A 20,094-nucleotide genomic window follows, 5' to 3' on the forward strand; every position below is an offset into this window, starting at 1 on the left:
CAGCATTTGAGTGCAAATGTTTTTTTTCCAGTGGAATTTTAACAGACGATATAATGTACAGTTTAAATCTATACACACCGCAGCCCTGCTCGACATGTTTATTCACCACATAACTTCAGAGAGATAAGATTTAAGCAGTGCATCTCTCGTTTCAGAGTCTCAGCTGCTGGCAGTTGCCATGAGAGGAATGCGTATGTAAACTATAAAGATTACATGCTAGATTACCATGCTGCATTATCAAAGTTTTTCAGTTTTACATGGTAAGTAGGCAGCAACTCGATGTTATGCTGGAATTCCATCCTCTGTATGGTAGTCCACACTATAAATATTGCTTCAATTACATATAAGCTTTAGGGCTTGATCGTTTAGTAATTGGCAGGCATAAATTAGTCTTTAATTATTGCTCTTCATTTTGGGTTTGTAAAAGGTGAGTTTAAATTGAAATGCCCATATCAATATGTACAGATGGGTGATAAATTAAAGGCTGACTGGTAGGTGTGTTACTCTGTAGGGGCATTTTGTTGGCATGGTTTGGGTCCACTTGTGCCCTTAAAGGGAAGGAACACAACAAATCAATACAAAATTATACTGACTGGTCACTTTTATTCTATGATGAAACATTTAATCATCGATGGGATGACAGGATGACAATGCCCCATCCACAGGGCACGAAGGCTCACTGAATGGTTTGATGAATATGAAAATAGTGTAAATCATAATTCAAAATCACCAGATCTTAACCCAGTTGAACACAGATGCCAGCTGAGGCAATACCTTTTAGAAGAATAGTGTTCCTCCCTCTAGACACTTGCAGAATCTGTGCCAAGGCACATTGAAGCTGTTCTGGCAGCTTGTGGTAGCCCAACCTTACTAACACACTAACACACTTAACTTTTCCTTTAATTTGTCTCTTGTCCATGCATACAGTATAAAGTGCATATAATATTTTGAAGCTCATAATGTACCAGTGAAATATGTAGATGGTTAAAAAGCACACAGTAGACCTTTCTGTTGTGTTATATCCTGCATTTGGAGAAAAAAGTAGTTTAGGTGATATTAGTCATGATGACTTTGTGACTTTGTGGCATTGCAGGAAAGCAGGAAAAAAAACATACACACCATTAAGATGTTGTTACTGCATGAAGGACACAGGGTTTGTGGCTGCCTATTTAATCTTTTTTTTGTTTTGTTTTTTACAAGTGTGTAATTATTTGTCCTGGGTGTTATGAGAAGTACATCACGTATCCTAATCATGCAAACCTACATCACATATCACAAACACAAACACACAGTCCCACATTAATGCTGCATCCACTTTGGTGCTGGGTAGGAGGGGAGCTTTGCCAGACACTGCTGTTGTTGCCATGGTGCAGTCTGAATTGAGCTCCATATTAGCCTCGCTCTGCCTAATAGGAAGAGACTGCAAGACTGCATTCTGGATGTGTACACAAGCACGGACCTAAGCTTATAGCATATGGAATATTGACTATTTATACACACAAGCAATGATGTTTATCAACGGATAATCACGTTAGCTCATTTTACGGGCAGTTTGAGTAATATATCTTGGGTTGGTCTTTTGCGTCAGTATAACGTGATACGTCTAACACATCACACTATGAACAGATTGTTGAACCCAGATTATAAAATCCAATATAGGACCTTTGTGGATTAATATTTGCCGTTAAAATTCTAATTATGTAATCAGTTGAATCCAAATGCCGTTGAGGACGCTGTCAGTGGGTTGGGTGATGCCCTGGGCCAGAGAGAATGATGCAGCCAAAGGCTACTCATATTTTACTCATTATACACATATTTTTCTGTTACTGTTTTGCTGACTTGCTGGGAACAGCCTGGAGTTAAAAGATATAATAATTTCTTACAGCTCATATAAGAGATAAAATCTACAGTGAGCTCATTCATTTTGAGGTACCATACAGTATGTAGTGATGCTTATACCTAGTTGTAATCCTAGTTGTAATTGTTTTTTTAAACATTTCTAAACTTTCACTCACTTCTAGGTGATTACTTCTCAGCTCCAAACACAATTTAAAATATTCCCCTCTCAAACTGCCCTTAGGGAATATGGATTGTGCAAAAGTCATTTATGTAATTACCTTGGGTGATTTATTAAATTAAAAACCAAGACGTAATACCCTAAATGGGGTCTAAAGCAGGACTAGTCATAGATGTCTCTGTCAGGATGAGTAATTAAAGCTAACATGCAAGCTTTTTTTTGTTGAAAATGAAAAACAAACACCCATGATGATTGAGTCAGAGAACAAAAAAAGATGTATAATATGATGTCTCTGAGATGTTGTGAGTCAATCTGACAATCCTGTAATAGGAAGTCAGTGCTTTGTCAGGGTTTGTCAGGTCTGAATTGGCCAGAATTTTGTATGCACACATCACATGCCAGCTCAGAAATGTCAAATGTCATCACGCCCCAATATATTCATTAATTAATCTTTTAGTAATGTTGTGTGTAGATGTTTGCTAAATACTGTAAATGTAATAAAAAAATAAGCTATTTAAACTTGACAATATATTCCAGATATAAAAGTGCAGTAATCTGTGCAAGTTATATGATTTGAAGTTGAGGTTTACATTAGTTAGTCTTCTTACGAGTAAAGTTACACACACTCAGGAGCACGAGTAGAATATGAACATTTTTCCGAATTGATGGGATTTTCATGAATGCCATGTGCCAATTCCGTGTGTAAATGCAAGTATTAAAAATTTACACACAAATGTTTGTATCCAGCTTGATAAATGTGGCCCATTACGAAGAGAATGAACGAATGTGAAAGAATAAACAAAGGAAACAGGGAAGAGGGAAAAAAAAGAATCCAGGATTGGATTGATTGGAGTGATAGACATCTTAGATATACGAACCACTTCATGAAACTAGTTTGTAACTCACTCAATCACTCATTCACTCACTCATTGACTTATTCATTTCACTCACTCATTGACTTATTCATTTATTCACTCATTCACTCACTCACTCACTCAAAATACAATATTCATGCTATATTGTGTACAGTGTATGCCTGTAATCTATTTATGTTTGTATACTGTATACTGCAGTGGTGCACAGTTTCACCTTGGTTTCTAGTTGAGATTTAATATTGTGGAACATCCACAAGAAAAGTTAGTTCCTGTTATGACAGCATCTCATTCCCTCTTTCTCTCTCTCTCTCTCTCTCTCTCTCTCTCTCTCTCAAAAAAAAAACAAAAAAAAAAAACAGAGTGTCATTTTACCAAGAACCTGGAAAATGTAAACTCCTCTGTCCTGAAGACTTTGACTGGGAAAAAAGACTGGGCAACTTTGCATGCATAACCATGGTGACTGTTAGAAAGCTCTGACTCCTTCCATAAATGTTAAATAAATGTCTCTTAACAAAAAAGTCACCACAGGAACGATTATACATTTTTCTTTGTTAAACAACATGTTTTTAAATCTGTTTATTATTAGTCTTAGATTATGTGGAGCATCAACCATACAGCGTCATCCCTGTGTATGAGCTGTTACTATAGCAACAATAACATTGAATGAGCGCATTAATCTAAACCTGTTGTTGACGTTACAGCTGGAACTACTGTCCCAGCTGTGCGGTTATACAAATTGCACACCTTCTGACCAATCAGATTCGAGAATTCAGCCACGCTGTGGTATAATAACAAATATTAAAACTTTGCAAAGTAATTTGAATCAGATCACTTTAAATATTGAAATACTTTTAGAAGAATACATAAATAATAATTTACAAAAATGAGACATTCTGTAAATGTATGTAATGGAATATTGTCACTCAAGTATGGGTCAGGTGTACTATGGTGCTTTGCATCACTAACATTGTATGTAACTGATGTAGCTCTAGAGGACTGATGATAGCTGGTTAGTGATTAACAAGAGTATTGACTTGTGGTGAGATTGTCTATAAGTATATATTTTAATCTCTGTTGTATCAGGTGAGTCATTTGAGGCACCTGCTTATATTTATTGCTCTGTATTTTAGCTAGTGTGCTAACACTATTCATTTTTGACAGACTGGAGATCAGTATACACAGATTATATAACAAAGTACACAGAGAACACAGATTAAGTTGCTGTACATGTAAATGTATCTGGTAATAAAATACCGACATTGGAAGTGACCAGATGTGATCCTTTTGTTCTCTACACTGTATTTTAGCCTTCTAGCAAAACCTCTACAATGCGGATAGATGTGAGCATACATAGTGAGATTGTGAGATTACATTAGACCAAATGAGAAATTTTTCTCTTTCATTTGTACCTGTAACTGTGACAGTCATGTTGATGTGCACAATAAAGTTTTTTTTCTCATAACACTTCTTTAATGCTGAGTAAGCAATGGTAAGTGAGAATACTTGGGTCTATGTATCAAATTGCGTGCTAGCATGCTAAACAATTTGTCAGTACACTTTTGGTTTTAGTAGTATTTAGGCATACTACTTAGTGCGAATTATGTGGTTTGGGACCCAGCACCGAAATTCCCTCTAAATGGAGAACAACAAAAGTTTCTTCTGCAGATAGCTTGTAATTGCATTTTTCTACCAGGGAAGGCAAAATTCCCAAATCTTGCATACAGCAGCTTTAAAATAGCAAATCAGAATTACCGATTCATTTGGCATTGATAAATACTGCTAGTGTCCCAAAATCCTACTTGTTGACACTTTGTTTTGGCTGAGCAAGACCAGCATTTTCTAAACAGTGTACATACTAATGCACCTACAGATCATACTGACATGTTCATCAAATCCATACACAGCTAAGGATTAACTGGTACTTCATGACATCACAATGTAAGAGAAAGTATAATAGGCTTGTTTTTTAGTAAAAACAAATCAGACCTTAAGTCAAACCTTTTTCATTAGTTTTTTTTTTAATGTGGAATATACACTCACTGCCCAATTTAATAGGAACATAAGAAGGTGTATATGTGTTCCTGTTAAAGTGGATGGTGAGTGTAGTATAAACATGGAAATAGGTTTGTCTGTATTTATATATTTACTTTTTCTTTTATTCCAAGTGATACATTTAAAATTAAATCAAGATGGTACCTAAAGTTCTGCATGGTGTTATGTAAGCCACTTATTTCATAGCCAGCTGGTTTCCAAAAAGAAATACCACTCACTATGAATTAAATGATTTTCTTTGTTCTTGGTACATTGAATTATCACAGCTCTTATTCTCTGACGGTGATTGTGTGAAAATTGTCAATGTGTGTGATCTCAGATTGGTGGGTGTGATACTTGTGTGTGTCTCAGCAACGCACACTCTGATCTCAGTGGATATACATGCTGTAGGCTTGTGCTCCGAGGCTCTTCTTTCCATCCAAAGGTGTGCAAAAGGGACTGCAAATCTGGCCCCTCTATGGGAGGCAGATTGTTTTGGCAAAATCTGATCTGACACAGATATTTAAAACAAAAACCTTTTATGACCTTTTGGCAGTTGATATACGAACATATGGAAAAGAACTATATATTCAAAATTATTTAGAGAAAAGTAGTGGCACAGCTCTTGCTTTCTGCACTTTTTTTTTGTTGTGGTTGTCCTACTTACTGTAAATCTTCATCACTTTCCACACCTACACAAATTTGTCAGCCAAACTCAACACAAGCACACTGAGTGAATGGAGCTGTGTGGGTTTGTTGGAGTGGAAGGATGGAGAGCTAGTCCCTCGGGCATGTCAGGAAGGATGGAATAGAGGATTGGGCCTTTCTTCCATGCTAAGAGCAAGACTTGCCCCTATCATCTGTGCTTGTTTGTTTTAATAGCAGATCCCATAGAAGCCCTCTGTGTTTTGATGACCTGCAAGCTGCTTCTGTGTGCTCGCCTGCCAAATGTCGTTCTGTCACTCCCCACACTGCCTTCAGGGGGTCAGATCCATTTTTCAGTAAGGCCTTTGAAAGGGGCGTAAAGTTTGAGCCTTTGAGTTCAGTCTGTGTTTGATCGTCAGCAAACATTTGACTAATTCAGGAATAATATTTGTCAGGACCACAATATGGGGGTGATTCCAAAACAATATACATCTATACTGATTACACATTTCTCATAAAAAGACCAGTAGAAAAGAATCACTGTAGAAAAGAAGCTCATTTGGAGCTGTTCGTCATAACAGAACAGATAGCTAAGCCAAGGTGCATTTTAGTAAAATTAAATAAGGATAAGAAAATATTGATAACTTAAACGTTCTCTTAGTAGTCAGTTTGTTTTTTTAGTCCAGCTACTTCTGTAACCACTTTTTCCTGATCAGGGTGCAGCCCTGTATTTGTATTATATAGTATAACTCACTGTCAGTGTTTTTGCTTGCCCTGATGTGGTTTTGCCACCAGTAGGAAAAAAATTTAAATCCTTTATTCTTAGTTATATCCATTTATTAACAGAACCAGCCCAGTACAGCAAACACTGCTCTTATCCTAGCAACCAAGGATACCAGCCAAATGAGAAGCAACATGCAATGGTCTCAAATCCTTATCATTACAGCCAAACTGATCGGCATTAATATATTGTCCAATTTTTGGCTCTTCCATGTTCAGTGTCTGTGAGAACAATGTACTCAAAAATTCACAAATAAAAGAAAAGTAAGAAAGAAAACAGATCCAATCCACAGTAATTTATCATATGTCACTGTATGTCGTTGAACGTCTGGTTCAGGTTCTGCTTCGTGTGATGGCACAGACAAGGAAAGCAGCATGATGTTTTATTTCGGTATAAATAGAGGATGCATCCTCATTGTAAAGATGGAGATGATTACAGTGCTGCTGCAGTGGTTAAAATAGCATGGAAGCAGTGTGATCAGACATGGTGGGGTAGATTATTAACTCAGACAGTGTCGACGTGCTTCATATCAGCCTCAGCCAGCCTGCTTGTGACAAACACTGCATGAGATCAGAAACTCACTGTTTCTACAGAAGAACATCACCTTCTTCAAATACACATATTTTTCAGCCTGACTATGACCATAAAATCTCAATCGAAATCCACAAATTGTGCTTTGCTGTGGCTGTAATGTCTGTTGTCATTATTTCATGGTTTCTTTGAGTGTTGAGCTCAAGGTCAAACCAGTGACCTCTCAGAATCTTATGTAGAGCTGTTCACAGGGTACACTTCATTAACATTACATAATGAAGGGAAAATGCTGCTCATGACATCATCCCAATCACCAAAAATGGTAATTTTTTAAAAATTACCTTTGGTTGAAAGTGGTTACTTTAAAAAGCATAGCATGAATACATGTCATGGTTCGTGAATTAAGTCTTCATTTCTGGAATTGCTGAGGTTGTTTGTGGGAGTGATAGCACAATTATGGCATTATGTAGTTTAAAGCCTATGAATTCTACATTCTCGTATATGAGAGGTGACTTGTCCTTGGAGGAAAAACCATTTTATTAACCTTCTTCATTTAGCCTTCATCTCTCTCTCTCTCTCTCTCTCTCCTTCTCAGCAACCATGCCTCAGCATGAATGGGATGTTGGGTGCATTGTAATTGGGTCTCTATTGATTGGATTGCAGTGCGGCTTATATGAAATCTCAGTAAAGACAGTCTCTCTCTCTCTCCCTCCCTCCCTCTCTCTCTCTCTCTCTCTCTCTGTCTCTATCTGTATATGTATCTATCTATCTATCTGTCTATCTGTCTATCTCCGACTGAGCATGAGAACACCTCACACAACCTTAGCCAGGTTTCTCTATTGCTGACCTGGGCTGAAGCTTGAGAAGCATGCAAACTAAATCGATTCCTCTCTCTATAATCAGGGTGATGTAAAAGTCCTGTACAAGTGATTGTCAATATGGAGGCAAAGACTTTTACTGTTACAGTGTTAAAATGCAGTAGAATTTATGTGGAGACTACTAAGCTCTGTACACTTTGTTAACATGAGTCTTTTTTACAAGAGGTGTTCACTGCAAATAAGTAAAACATTCTTTGGTAATATATTGCACTGAGAATCTGGTTTCTGCATATTTACAGTGTTACAGATTAGAAGGATTTTTTATGTGCTATGAATGTGTGTGAATTTGGACACTAAAGGTGATAGTCATATATTAATATCTATACCAGGGGCATCAAACATATGACCCACGGGCAGGGACCATCTTGATAAAGGTTTTAATCAGGCCCACGTCTTGTGGATTGCAGTTGAATTGAAAGATTTGAAAACAACAACAACAACAACAAAAAAAGATCTAGTCTCTTTATCCCACTAGGGGGCCAATAAACTCGGCTACTGACAAAATGTACTAATGATATGAAATTCTTTATTAGCAAGCTACAACCACATCTCTTTTCCTTCCAATGCGCTAAGTGCAGTATTAGTAAGGTCTATTCCTGGAGTATGTCAGGGGAAAATATTTCATATTGATATCATCCATTACAGTGTGGCAGTGGCTCCTTTAAAGCAGGTAGAGTCATCTTCAGGTGAGCATCAGTTTGCAGTGTATAAGAAATCATTTTATCATGTTATTAGGAACGTACCTTATATCTTATGCCTCTTTCCAGCAGGGGCGAATGCTTATGCATGACATAAGATCCCAATTAAGTCAGTTTCAGCTCCATGTTGTAACACTACAAAATGTGGAAAGGTTCAAGGGGGAGCTATAATTTGGAAAATTTGTTTTCTTGGCAGTGAATAACAGTCTGTTCATCAGATGTCTAGGTGATATACAGTCAGGTCCATAAAGCAGAAATAGAATACAGCTGCAGTAGAGGCCTGGCAGAGCATCATCAGGAAAGAAACTCAGTGTCTGGTGATGTCTGTGGGTTCCAGATGTCAGGCAGTCATTGACTACAAAGGACTTGCAACCAAGTATAAAAATATTTAAAAAATAAAAGTATTTAGGTATTAAGTATTTAAGTATTAAGTATTTAATTTATTGTTATTTTGTCCATTTACCTTTGGACCATTAAAAAATGGGGAGGGGGTGTTGCACATATAAAAAGTGCTGTAATTCCTAGACCATTGGATATAAATACCCCCAGATTACAGCTGAAAGTCTGCACTTTAATATATTCAATACTTCAGTATTCTGTGATAGACAGCTAAAAATGTCCAAATATTTATGGACCTGACTGTATGTTCAGGATGTACATTTAAGACTTGTGGATGTGTTATTGTTCTACTAAACTGATTTATTTTGGTCAGGCCCACTTGACACTGGGCCAAGTGACACTGGGCCCTGATCAATATGGCAAAAGAAATCTTGTAGTTTTGTAATATGTTGGCTGATATCACATGTAGTAGCTATTTTCATAAAGCATGAAGCCCAAATCTTTATTTAGATCAGTATTTTTAGATTTTTTTTTTTTTTAAATGTCAAGTATGCTTTTAAACATGGAGTGTTGCTACACCCAAAAGCTATCTGGCAGGAAAAGTCATAAATTGCAGATGCTGTCTAATGGATAGTTGTCCTCACCTGGCTATTGTGCAGCAGCTTCAGGCAAAGTTGGGCGAATGTGATAGAGCTGGCCTGTCCTCTAAACAGTTATGCTAAACCCAGAGCAAGCCTCCACCAATTCCACCATTAGCAGCACTGTGCACTGAGAGAGACAGCCTGGAAGGAGGATCCTATCCATTTCTACCCAGTAGCCTGAGTTGCTGTTGCCATGGGAACACATTGATTATTTAACAATTTGGCTATGGCACGTCCCACCACTCACAAAGGTTCATTGAGAGCTCACATTGTAATCCCGCGGGTCCGTAACCAAGTCCAACTGGGAAAGGCTGTCAAGGATGGGTGCTAGTATTAATTCATTTTCTAAATAAGCAGCAGCTGCAATAAATCAAATACCCAACCAGCATTTTGTGTGTGTGGCCCTGATTCCTGTACTGCAGCTGGAGAGATGTGAACAGTGACAGCTGGTTAGAGAACAGCCTCTCATCATTAGATTTTGAATTAAAAGGAAATTAAGGGATTTATGATAATCTTATCCAGATTTGGGTAATTCCACCCATGGTCCTTCTCTACCCTTCTGACACATCTGGACACCTTCCAACATTTTACTCATTTTTTTCTAGGTAGGTAGTTGAGTGTTGGTTATGTGCAGGGTGATGTGCAGCAATGTTCTGACCATGTAAGCCTCACTCCAGGTCATGGCCTCTCTTGGTCGCTGATGTGGACTGCTCATTCACCTTCCTCAGAGACAGATACAGCCCACACTGATATTATCATCCTCCTTCCTCTTATTTACTTATGTAGTGTGATAAAGATGTAAAATTATAGACTAAATCCCAGACTGTGCTAGTCCTGGCTTTTACAGGCATGAAATGATGTGTGGTTTGTTGGGTAATTTCATACCTAATGAGCAGGCTGGACCATTTACTGTACATTTTCCTTCCAGTGCACTAAGTGCAGTATGCTGAAGGTCTGTTCCTGTTGTTATAATCCATTACAGTGTGGCAGTGGCTCTTTTAAAGCGAGCAGAGTGATGTTCAGATGAGTTTGCAGTGTATAAGAAATCATTTTATCATCTAATACATTCCTATACCTTATATCTTATACGTTGAACGGACAATATTATGGCTCTGGTCTATATCTGCTTTCAAGTAAGTGAGGATGTATATCACTTTGCTTAAACCTCTCAGAACCTTGTGATTTGTTGAATGATTAGAATTAAAGACATAACATTAAAAATGTTTCTTATTCATAAATATGAAACAAGAAATCTATTTGTACAACGAAATAATGGTAATTAATAAACAAAGTCTTATACTTGGTTCACTTATATCTAAGCCTATGAATTTCAGGAATACCTCATGTCTCCTACAGTATTTCAGAAAATTCCCTTGTAAAGTGCCACATTGTTATACTAACATGACTGCCTTTGGACTTACCATGATCCTTATTTGCAGAGAATGGATTTGACTGGCTTTTAAAAAGATTCATCAGAGACGAGAGAACAGATTAATAATTAAAATACATAAATAGAAATTAAAGTAATGAAGCTCATATATGAAGCACTGTAGTTTGTTACTGTATTATTTAGCAATGTAGTAAATAATGGGTGTTTATTTGGTGAGTGCCTGTCCTGGTGTACTTGTCAGTAAACAGGAGATGGAGGATGAACCTGTGACACAAAAAAGTTTAAGAAAGGGCTGTTGTACCTCATGTGGCCTTGCATGACATGGAGAAGTTATTGTGATACTGTAAAACTGAAACTGCAGTTACAAAGAAAGAGAATGTGAAGGGTGAATGTCTATGGTGTGTAAGTATGGGATATTGCTGTAATCTCACATATTGGTGTTTTTTGTTGCACTCATTTTTTAAAAGTTCAGAATTTATTTGTTTAAAATTGCGGCTTGTGATAGTGTGCTGCCAGGTGATATAAATTCCAGAAAGGATAAGCAGAAGATTATTGTACAATTATTTTGTAAGCAGTTTATGGTTATATAAACAATAACTGGTTGGAGTATATTCATCTTCATAACTTCTTGGTCCTTCTTGGAATCTTGCTTTGTAGTTTCTCAACAGTTTTTTTTTGTTTGGGGAAAATGACTAAATGCAATTGTGTCAGTATAGTAGGCTTCCATCCATCTATCCATTCCCTGTACCGCTTATCCTGCCCAGGGTCATGGGGTAACCTGGGTGCCAACCCATCTTAGGGCACAATCGCACACACACTACCGACAATTTGGAAATACCAGTCAGCCTACAATGCATGTCTTCAGACTGGGACCTGGAGGAAACCCCCGAAGCACGGGGAGAACATGCAAACTCTACACACACACAGGGCGGAGGCAGGAATCGAACCACCACCCCGGAGGTGTGAGGCAACGGTGCTAACCACTAAGCCACCATGCTCCCTGTAGTAGGCTTCCTTTAAATTAAAAAAAAAAAACACCACTGAGATACATTGAAGCTGATCACTCAGCAGCTCTCACTGTATCAGTCAGATCAATGATGAAAACAAGTTTACTTTTATGATGCCATGAAAGCCCTCGGGATGCTTTGTGTCTACCCATTTACTCTCACTGGATAACTCATTGATGTAGTCAAACATTTTAGTCTGTCACATACTTAATTTGAAGCATATTATTGCATCCATCTCTATCTTGCACATACTAACACCTCTTAGTAACACTTTATCAAAGAAGATGGAAGAATGGAATCATGTGTAGTCCAGAAGGGAATTGAAACATATAGTAGCATATTCCATGTGCTATAGGTGTAGTTTATTGACAGAGAACTACAGGCCAATTTAATCCTAACACCTCCAGTCCTGATTCCGCTCTTCTCCCTACGGCATCACACCTTGGTGATAATGTACCATGTTTCATGGCGGCACACTGGCTGTTTCCATGGCGTGGATTTATTTTCTCCCTGCTCCTGACAGTGCGTATATGAGGGAGTGTGTGTGTGTGTGTGAGAGAGAGAGAGTGAGAGAGTGTGAGCGTGTATGTGTGAGAAGCCAGCCTCACACACTGAGGTAATGTGTATCTCTTTATTTTGCAGGCAAACCCTCCTCCCATCATTGTCAATGCAGACTCACTGGATGCAGGTCCTTATGTAAGTATCTGCTGTTTCTCTGAGTACACAACCAATAGTCCCTGCATGCCATGTGGAATTATTATCCTCAATCTGGCTTTACCTTTCCTGTGTGTGAGATTATTAAGGCAAATAAAATGCTTTAAAATATACACTCACTGTCCACTTTTAATGGAGTGGAACCTGATGTCATCTGCTGTTGTAGCCCATCCACCTCAAGGTTCAATGTTTTGTGCGTTCTGAGATGCTTTTCTCCTCACCCTGGTGGAAAGAGTGATTATTTGAGTTTATCTGAGACTATATCCTTCCTGGCAGCTTGAACCTGGCCATATTCCTCTGCCCTCTCTTCAGCAAGGCATTTCCACCCACAAAACTGTTGTTCCCTCAGTGGTTTTGTTTTTCACATCATTCTATGTAAACTCTAGAGACAGTTGTGTGTAAAAATCCCAGGAGATTAGCAGTTTCTGCAATACTCAGACCAGCCAATGCGGCACCAACAACCACGCCACAGTTAATGTCACCGAGATCACATTTCCCCCCATTCTGATGTTTGATGTGAACAATATCTGAATCTCTTGACCTATGTCTGCATGATTTTATGCATTGTGCTGCTGCCACATGATTGCCTGACTGGTTAACTGCATAAATGAGCAGATGTACAGGTGTTTCTAATAAAGTGGACGGTGAGTGTGTAAAACAGTTGATTTAGTTAAATTAAAATATGAATTTTAAGAAATGTAAGATCAAGGTCAATCTAACAGGATAAAGTGAACAAATGAAAATTAGTGAAAAAAGAATGAAAAGAATTTAAAAGTACAGTACAATAAGCTTTAAAACCAAAGGCTTGTTTGAATAGGTTTTCAGCCTTGATTTAAAAATTGAGGCACTTCAGAGGTTCTCTGAAATTTGGAAATTAGAACTAAGAGCAGCATAGAAACTAATCTTCACCATGTTTAGTGTTTAACTTGGACACCAATAACTGACAAGTTGCTATTACCTGAGAGTCTTGCTGGGCTTATGTTGCTTGAGCATACTAGACAGAGGTGTTGCTCCTAAACCATTTAGTTTATTTATAGTGAAATAATAGTACTTTGAAGTTAATTCTGTAACATCCTAGGAGTCAACCTAAGGATTTAAGAATTGGGGTGATGTGTTCCATTGTTTTCTTTTTAGTGAGAACTCTGGCAAAGAAATTTTGAATCAGTTGACCATTACAATATTCAACCCTGCTATAAATAAAAGTATTGATAGGTTTCTTTTTATTTCTGTATATTTGGCTACATTATATGAGATATATAATGCCAGTAATTGATTTGTTATGACTGCTAAAAATAAAATAAGAGTTCATTAGTTTTCAGACATGTTCTTTTGATTTGAGGGCTCTGGAGTCAAGATGGGCAGCAAATCACTCATCTTTGTTTTCAAAAAAACAGTTGACAGTTTTATCTTTGTTTCACTGCAAGATGCATTTCTAGTTGGTAATATGTTTAATGCAGTGGCATGTGGTCAATGCAGCCATAGCTGTTTGGTAAGAAAGCTGAAGCTTAATAAATCATCTGCATAGCTGTGGTAAGATATTCCATAAACTTGTAGGATTTAGTCAAGAGGAAACATGTAAATTGAATAAAAGTGGTTTAAGAACTGAACCCTGTGGAACACCACAGGTCATGGGCATCTGGTTGATACATATTTGTTCATTTATCACTACCACTAAGAAGTCCCAGCTTGTAAGTATAATATAAACCAATTTAGGACCATCGCTGAAAGTCCAACCCTGTTTTTAAGTCTGTCTATGACTATTTTATGATTGATGGTGTCAAAGGCTTCGCTGAGGTCAAGTAGTAAAACAGATGTTCTACCAAAATCCATATTCAGCATCTGTTTGGACCAGAATCCTGACTGAAAAGTAGATTTGTGGTTAGGAAGCTAGTCACTTGTTTGAATTTCACAGTTAAGGTAACTTAAAACAGGTCTGTAATTATATAACACTTCATCAAAGTTTTTATTTGTAAGGGAAAGCTTCACAAGTATAGTTTTCATTGAACATGAGTGAGACATTGACTATTTGTAGTCTGTATATTGCTATAGAGTTAAGAAAATTTTTTTGGTTGGTGAAGAATCAAAACTGCAGGTAGATTATTTGAGGTGTCTCACTGTTTCTGTCAGAATTTCACAGTCAGCTGCACAAAACTGTGACATTTGAACCACAATGTTAAAATATCATAGCATGTTAGAATTGTCACTATTAATAATCGAATTATTTCCCTAATCTATAGTCTTCAGTGCATTGAATGTACTTGCTGTGTTTATTGTTTAAAATTGTAAGTGACTGAATATTATGTCTAGTAAATGTGTTTTATTATATAAAACCTTATGTACAAATTATGAGAGCACAGTATATTAATTAATTGTTCTTTTGTTAATTACAGGTAAATGGGAGTGATGGCATGTACAAATATGAAGAAATTATTTTGGAAAGGGTGAATAGCATTCTGTTACCTCCTTTACATTATTATATTTTGCTAATTTGTTTAAGTTTCGTGTTCTCTATGTCACCTGTGCCCATCTAACCACTAGATGGCAATAAATAGTGAGCCCTTGAACTGAACAGGAGGCACAACTGTGAAATGGCTTCTGCATAAAGAGAACAACTGCAGTACTTCTCCATTTATAATTTATTCAAATTCTCAGGCTGCACTCATTAAAAATGACAAGATGGTCCCAAAGAAGAAACTGTTTTAAGTGAACACTAAACTTATGAGTGAATACATAGCCTTCCAAGGGCTGAGGCTTTCTCTGAATCCCTAAATTTTGTATAAAGCAATAAAGTTTTAATCAGATAGTATATAGCACCTTAAAACAGCAGTAGCTGTGGCAGAAGGGTCAGTGCATGCCAGAGCACTGTGGGTCTCCTATAGGCCTAGATGCATCTCTTGGCTTTCAAGATAATTGCAGGGCTGCTACTCCACTAAGTGGAATTTCTCCATGCTGAGGCCTAAATAAACTATTTAGGATCACACAGTAAAAGGTCTGTGGGTGTGTAACAACTGACAGTGAGTCTCAGTGTGCCTGCTCTGGCTTGGGAGCCAGCCTCCCTAACTGTTCCTCATTAATTATAGAAAATAATAAAGTGAATCTTTTCTCTGCTGTCTTCTTTGGGGCCTGTCTTGCAACCATGTCTGATAGACCATCGTGTTTTAAGCCACAGCACTGGTAATCAAAGGGGATAATCAGAGAGTCAGATAACAAGAAAGAGAAGTGAGGTTTGTAGAGAAAAAGCTTGAAATAACACTTTTTGTGTTTTTGAGCAAATTCTTGCAGAACACAGTATCACTTATGTTTATGTGCTTCTAACTATCTATATCTACTCTTACTGAGTAAAGTTTTTTAAAATGTCTTCTGAATTGCTTCTCTTTGAAGGAGAAATCTCCTAAGAAGATAACCACAATGATAGTTTTAAAGACCTAAACTTTCTACTGTACTGTACAGGGAAACTCTGGGCTTGGCTTCAGTATTGCTGGAGGGATTGATAATCCACACATTCCTGATGATCCAGGAATCTTTATCACTAAGATCATCCCAGGAGGTGCAGCAGCCATGGATGGAAGACTAGGGTGAGTCTGCACACACTCTTCTGTCACTTTTCTTTCTGAGTTACACTGCTTAGAAGAAATGCTGTCCTAGTAAACCACTGCCTTAGAACCACTGCCCTAATTTTTATTATGCAGTTGTGTTTTTGTGTAGAGCTTTCTGAACCCCAGTATCCTATTTATTAAATGTGACCATTTTTCAAAGCAGTCACAATTCCCAGGTGAGCAGCATAGAATGTGGGTCAAAAGCTTGTCTTTCACAGATAGTAATAGTAAAATAAAAAAAAAAAGTATTAAAAAAAAGAAAAGAAAGAAAAAGAACAATCTATCATAAATGTAAGCTCTGTAAAGCCTGTGATACATTTAATTTAGGCTGGGTCAGGGTGGTTTAGTTTGTTATGTTGTGTGATCAGTGTAGCAAGTGCCATGCCAGGGAACATCACCTTTCAACCACAGTCACTTTATTAGTAAGTAAACTAGCAGTTTTGAACTGTGGTCATATTTGCCTCTTGCTGTTACTGATGCAGCTGCATTTATCTTTATTTAATTTATTAGATGTCTTATAGAACATGTTTAAAGAACACATTCTTATAGAAGGCATGTAATGGTGATAGTATTAAAATTTTAAAACTAGATTAGGTGTATAGTGAAATTTAAACATGTTTGTCCTGTAACACTGACTGACATGGCGTGTATGTGTGTTAGGGTGAATGATTGTGTACTGCGTGTAAATGAGGTGGATGTGTCGGAGGTGGTGCACAGCCGGGCCGTGGAGGCTCTAAAGGAGGCCGGCCCTGTGGTCCGACTGCTGGTGCGCAGGAGACAGTCTCCACCCGAAACCATCCTGGAGGTCAATCTGCTCAAAGGGCCTAAAGGTCAGAGCAAACACAAATCTCTCACACATACACACAGAAATCCACACACACAGTATTTTGAAAACGTTTTATGTAGTTATGACATCAGAATTTTTCAGTAATTTCTGTTAATTTTTTTCTTAATTTCACATCATGTTTTAGGTCTGGGGTTCAGCATTGCTGGAGGTATTGGCAATCAGCACATCCCTGGAGACAACAGCATCTACATCACAAAGATCATTGAAGGCGGAGCTGCACAGAAAGATGGAAGGCTGCAGACAGGAGATCGTCTGCTGGCTGTAAGCTACCACGTCTACACTACACTAAGCACTGTACAAAGAAAACCTAGTGTTATTTTCACAAGAGGTTTGATTCAATACCTGCAGACACATATTTGTACCAGCCTTATCTTTTCCTTCACATAGCTAGGTGCATGTGTTTACAGCCCTCGGAAATATCTGATATGGATCTGTTTCTCCATCTGAACTCCAGATAAGCTGATTGCTGATATGAACAGAGCCACTAGTCTGGTGGATGTGTGTCAACACAGAACAGAGCCACTGACACACCTATAGAAATAAATGTAAATAATGTAGTTCTGACAACATGATGTGACATTAATGTGTAGGTCTCTGTGGTGTTTTAGTGTATGCAGAATTTCCACCAACAGTTCAATACAGCAAGGAAACATTTCCCCAAGGGAAGAAACTCCTGCGTCTTCTTCCCTTTGTAGGGAAGCCAGTCCAAGTGCAAGGGGCCACCTGGCCTCCTCTCCACTATCATTTCCTTCCTGCTGCCTCAAATACAGTGTCGCACTACCTGGGGTCAAACACCAGACACTGGCTTATATGATGTGTGTATGTGTGTATGTGTGTGTGTGTGTGCTAGAAGGTTTTTAGTCCTTTGTCAGGACCAAATGTTTCAGTAAAAATAGGCATACATGTCATACATTTTAGGATTATGAGGACATTTGGGTATTCTCCAGGATTTGTTTTTATACAAATAAGAATGCATCTTATGTTTGAAAATTTAAAATAGACAAAAGATGGTCTTTGTGTACCGAGGTTAATTGTACCTACATTATTTATCTACATTAATGTAGTAATGTCTGTGGAAATGCCTCACAAAGATAGTAAACCCAAAATGTGTGTGTGTTTGTGTGTGTGTGTGTGTGTGTGAAGGTGAATAACATCATCCTGCAGGATGTGCGTCATGAGGAGGCTGTTGCTGCACTGAAGAACACTTCAGACATGGTCTATTTGAAAGTGGCTAAGCCAGGGCCTGTGCACCTCAACGACATGTATGCACCTCCGGATTACTCTAGCAGTACGTACCTCCTTCTGCCAGTCTACACTGCAGACGACAACCACAACCTCTAAAAAGTATAATTTATTTATCTTAAGCTTCAGAATAGAATGCAGCAGGTAGAATGTAGGAAATCTAGTTAAAGGGCAATCAGCAATTATATCATATTAAAGCAATAACAGTAATACTTACTCGAGATACTGCCCATCGACTATCCATGTCTTTTCAAGAGACATTAGGACATGATTTAGTGTACTGCTGTGTCGTTTTGTAACAGTGCAGAGGTGTAGCAGTGGGTGTACCGTGTCTGCTCTTATTCCGGACTCCCACATGCCACAGTGCTCCACACACAGCCCTCCTCCACTCTCTCTCCTGCTGAGCGAGGAGGCGCACACAAATCTGTGTAAAGTCACACCTAAGGATTCTGCCAAGCACCAACTGGGCTCACACACACACACACACACACACACATACCTACACACATGCACATGTTCACACGCTCAATCTCTCATTCTGTCTTTCTCTCTCACAAACAAGCGTGCTTTTGCAAACGCATACATGTGGCATTAACCACTTCAGGACTAATCATCTCTCTTTTTCCCTCTACTGGTCTCGCCCTCCCCCCAGCCTTCCCCACCATGGTGGATAACCACGTCAGCCACAACTCTAGCATGGCATACATGGGAGCCATGGAGCCCAAGCCTGTGTACCAGCCTCCTCAGGTCACTCCCTCACGATATTCTCCAGTGCCACGGCACATGCTGGGGGAGGACGACTTTACCAGGTCAGCTCTTCACCTTTTCTCTGCTTTTACAAAGCCACCTACTGTCACAGTGAAATAACAGCACTCTCACTGTCAGAAATCACAATACACCTACATTGTGTTTCACCAGGATGGGAATTTGTGATATTTTGCACATTATCCTTTCACACCACTCTTACCTGAGCCCATATACTTTATTTTCCATTATTTGTTTAATTCTTATTGATACAATTTGATTAATAGAATTCACTTGATTTGGACAGAACAGAACAGACTATCTTCATACCAGTGATGGATGTGGGCAGTAGAACATCTATGAGATCTCCATGTTATGCCTCTGTGTGGTGGTGTTTTTGTGGTATAAATAGAAACATGAAAGATATATTAAGCCTCTTCAGGCCCGTGGGAGCATAGAAGAGCTGATTTTGGGAATTGACATTTAAAGATTCAGCCTTCAACAGTGAAAAACTGCCACAGTTTCCTGGATGAGATCAGCCTGTGAGTCAGTCCAGCCCCCATTACTGCCATTCAGTCCAGGGACATGAGAGCCCTCGAGTCTACTGTGTTGAATGAGAAATGTATACATTTTTACTGATGCATGCGTGTGTGCACACAAGCTCGTCTCTGTATGCATGCTTAATGTACAGAACACGCCAAAGTCTCTGTCTGTGTGTTTGCTGTCTCTGTGTCTGAGCCAGCCCCATTTACTGTGTGATTTCTGTACTCTCACTAGGGCCGAGCCTATTTACAGTGTCATCCAAAAACCTCTCAGCGATATGAGCCCTCCCTCGCCCCACCTGTGCAGAGGGGGTACTGGCAGGTACTAACCCATTGCTTCTTGCTCTGCTCAGTCTACCCTAGCCTAGCCTAGCCTAGCTAACCTGACCTGACAGTCACCCCTTCTGCACCCTTCTAGCACCACCATCTCACTTTAGTTGCATAAAGGAGTGTATGGTGTGCAGATATGTGAATATATACACAGAACTAAAAACAATGAGGCAGAGGTGCAACAGAAAAGCGTTCCCCCTATCGTTGAGAGATTGAGAGTTCGAATCCAGATGATGCCACAGCCAT

At 38.6% G+C, this 20,094-nt stretch overlaps 1 protein-coding gene across 6 annotated transcripts in view; it reads left to right on the top strand.

The window, feature by feature from the left end:
• LOC113528964 (discs, large homolog 3 (Drosophila)) overlaps positions 1–20,094 on the top strand; it is a 69,902-nt gene that overhangs the window by 15,357 nt on the left and 34,451 nt on the right. For 4 of the 6 annotated variants that reach the window (XM_026917850.3, XM_026917845.3, XM_026917846.3 and 1 more), the window contains exons 2-8: positions 12,476–12,529; positions 14,938–14,988; positions 15,998–16,122; positions 16,804–16,973; positions 17,115–17,251; positions 18,134–18,278; positions 18,867–19,041. In XM_026917850.3, the coding sequence (XP_026773651.1) occupies positions 12,476–12,529; positions 14,938–14,988; positions 15,998–16,122; positions 16,804–16,973; positions 17,115–17,251; positions 18,134–18,278; positions 18,867–19,041 (857 nt within the window). The remainder of the gene's footprint in view (positions 1–12,475; positions 12,530–14,937; positions 14,989–15,997; positions 16,123–16,803; positions 16,974–17,114; positions 17,252–18,133; positions 18,279–18,866; positions 19,042–20,094) is intronic. The other 2 variants (XM_026917851.3, XM_026917849.3) reach the window with 1 other exon arrangement.

Source organism: Pangasianodon hypophthalmus, chromosome 7 (assembly GCF_027358585.1).
Source record: "Pangasianodon hypophthalmus isolate fPanHyp1 chromosome 7, fPanHyp1.pri, whole genome shotgun sequence".
Taxonomy (NCBI): Eukaryota; Metazoa; Chordata; class Actinopteri; order Siluriformes; family Pangasiidae; genus Pangasianodon; species Pangasianodon hypophthalmus.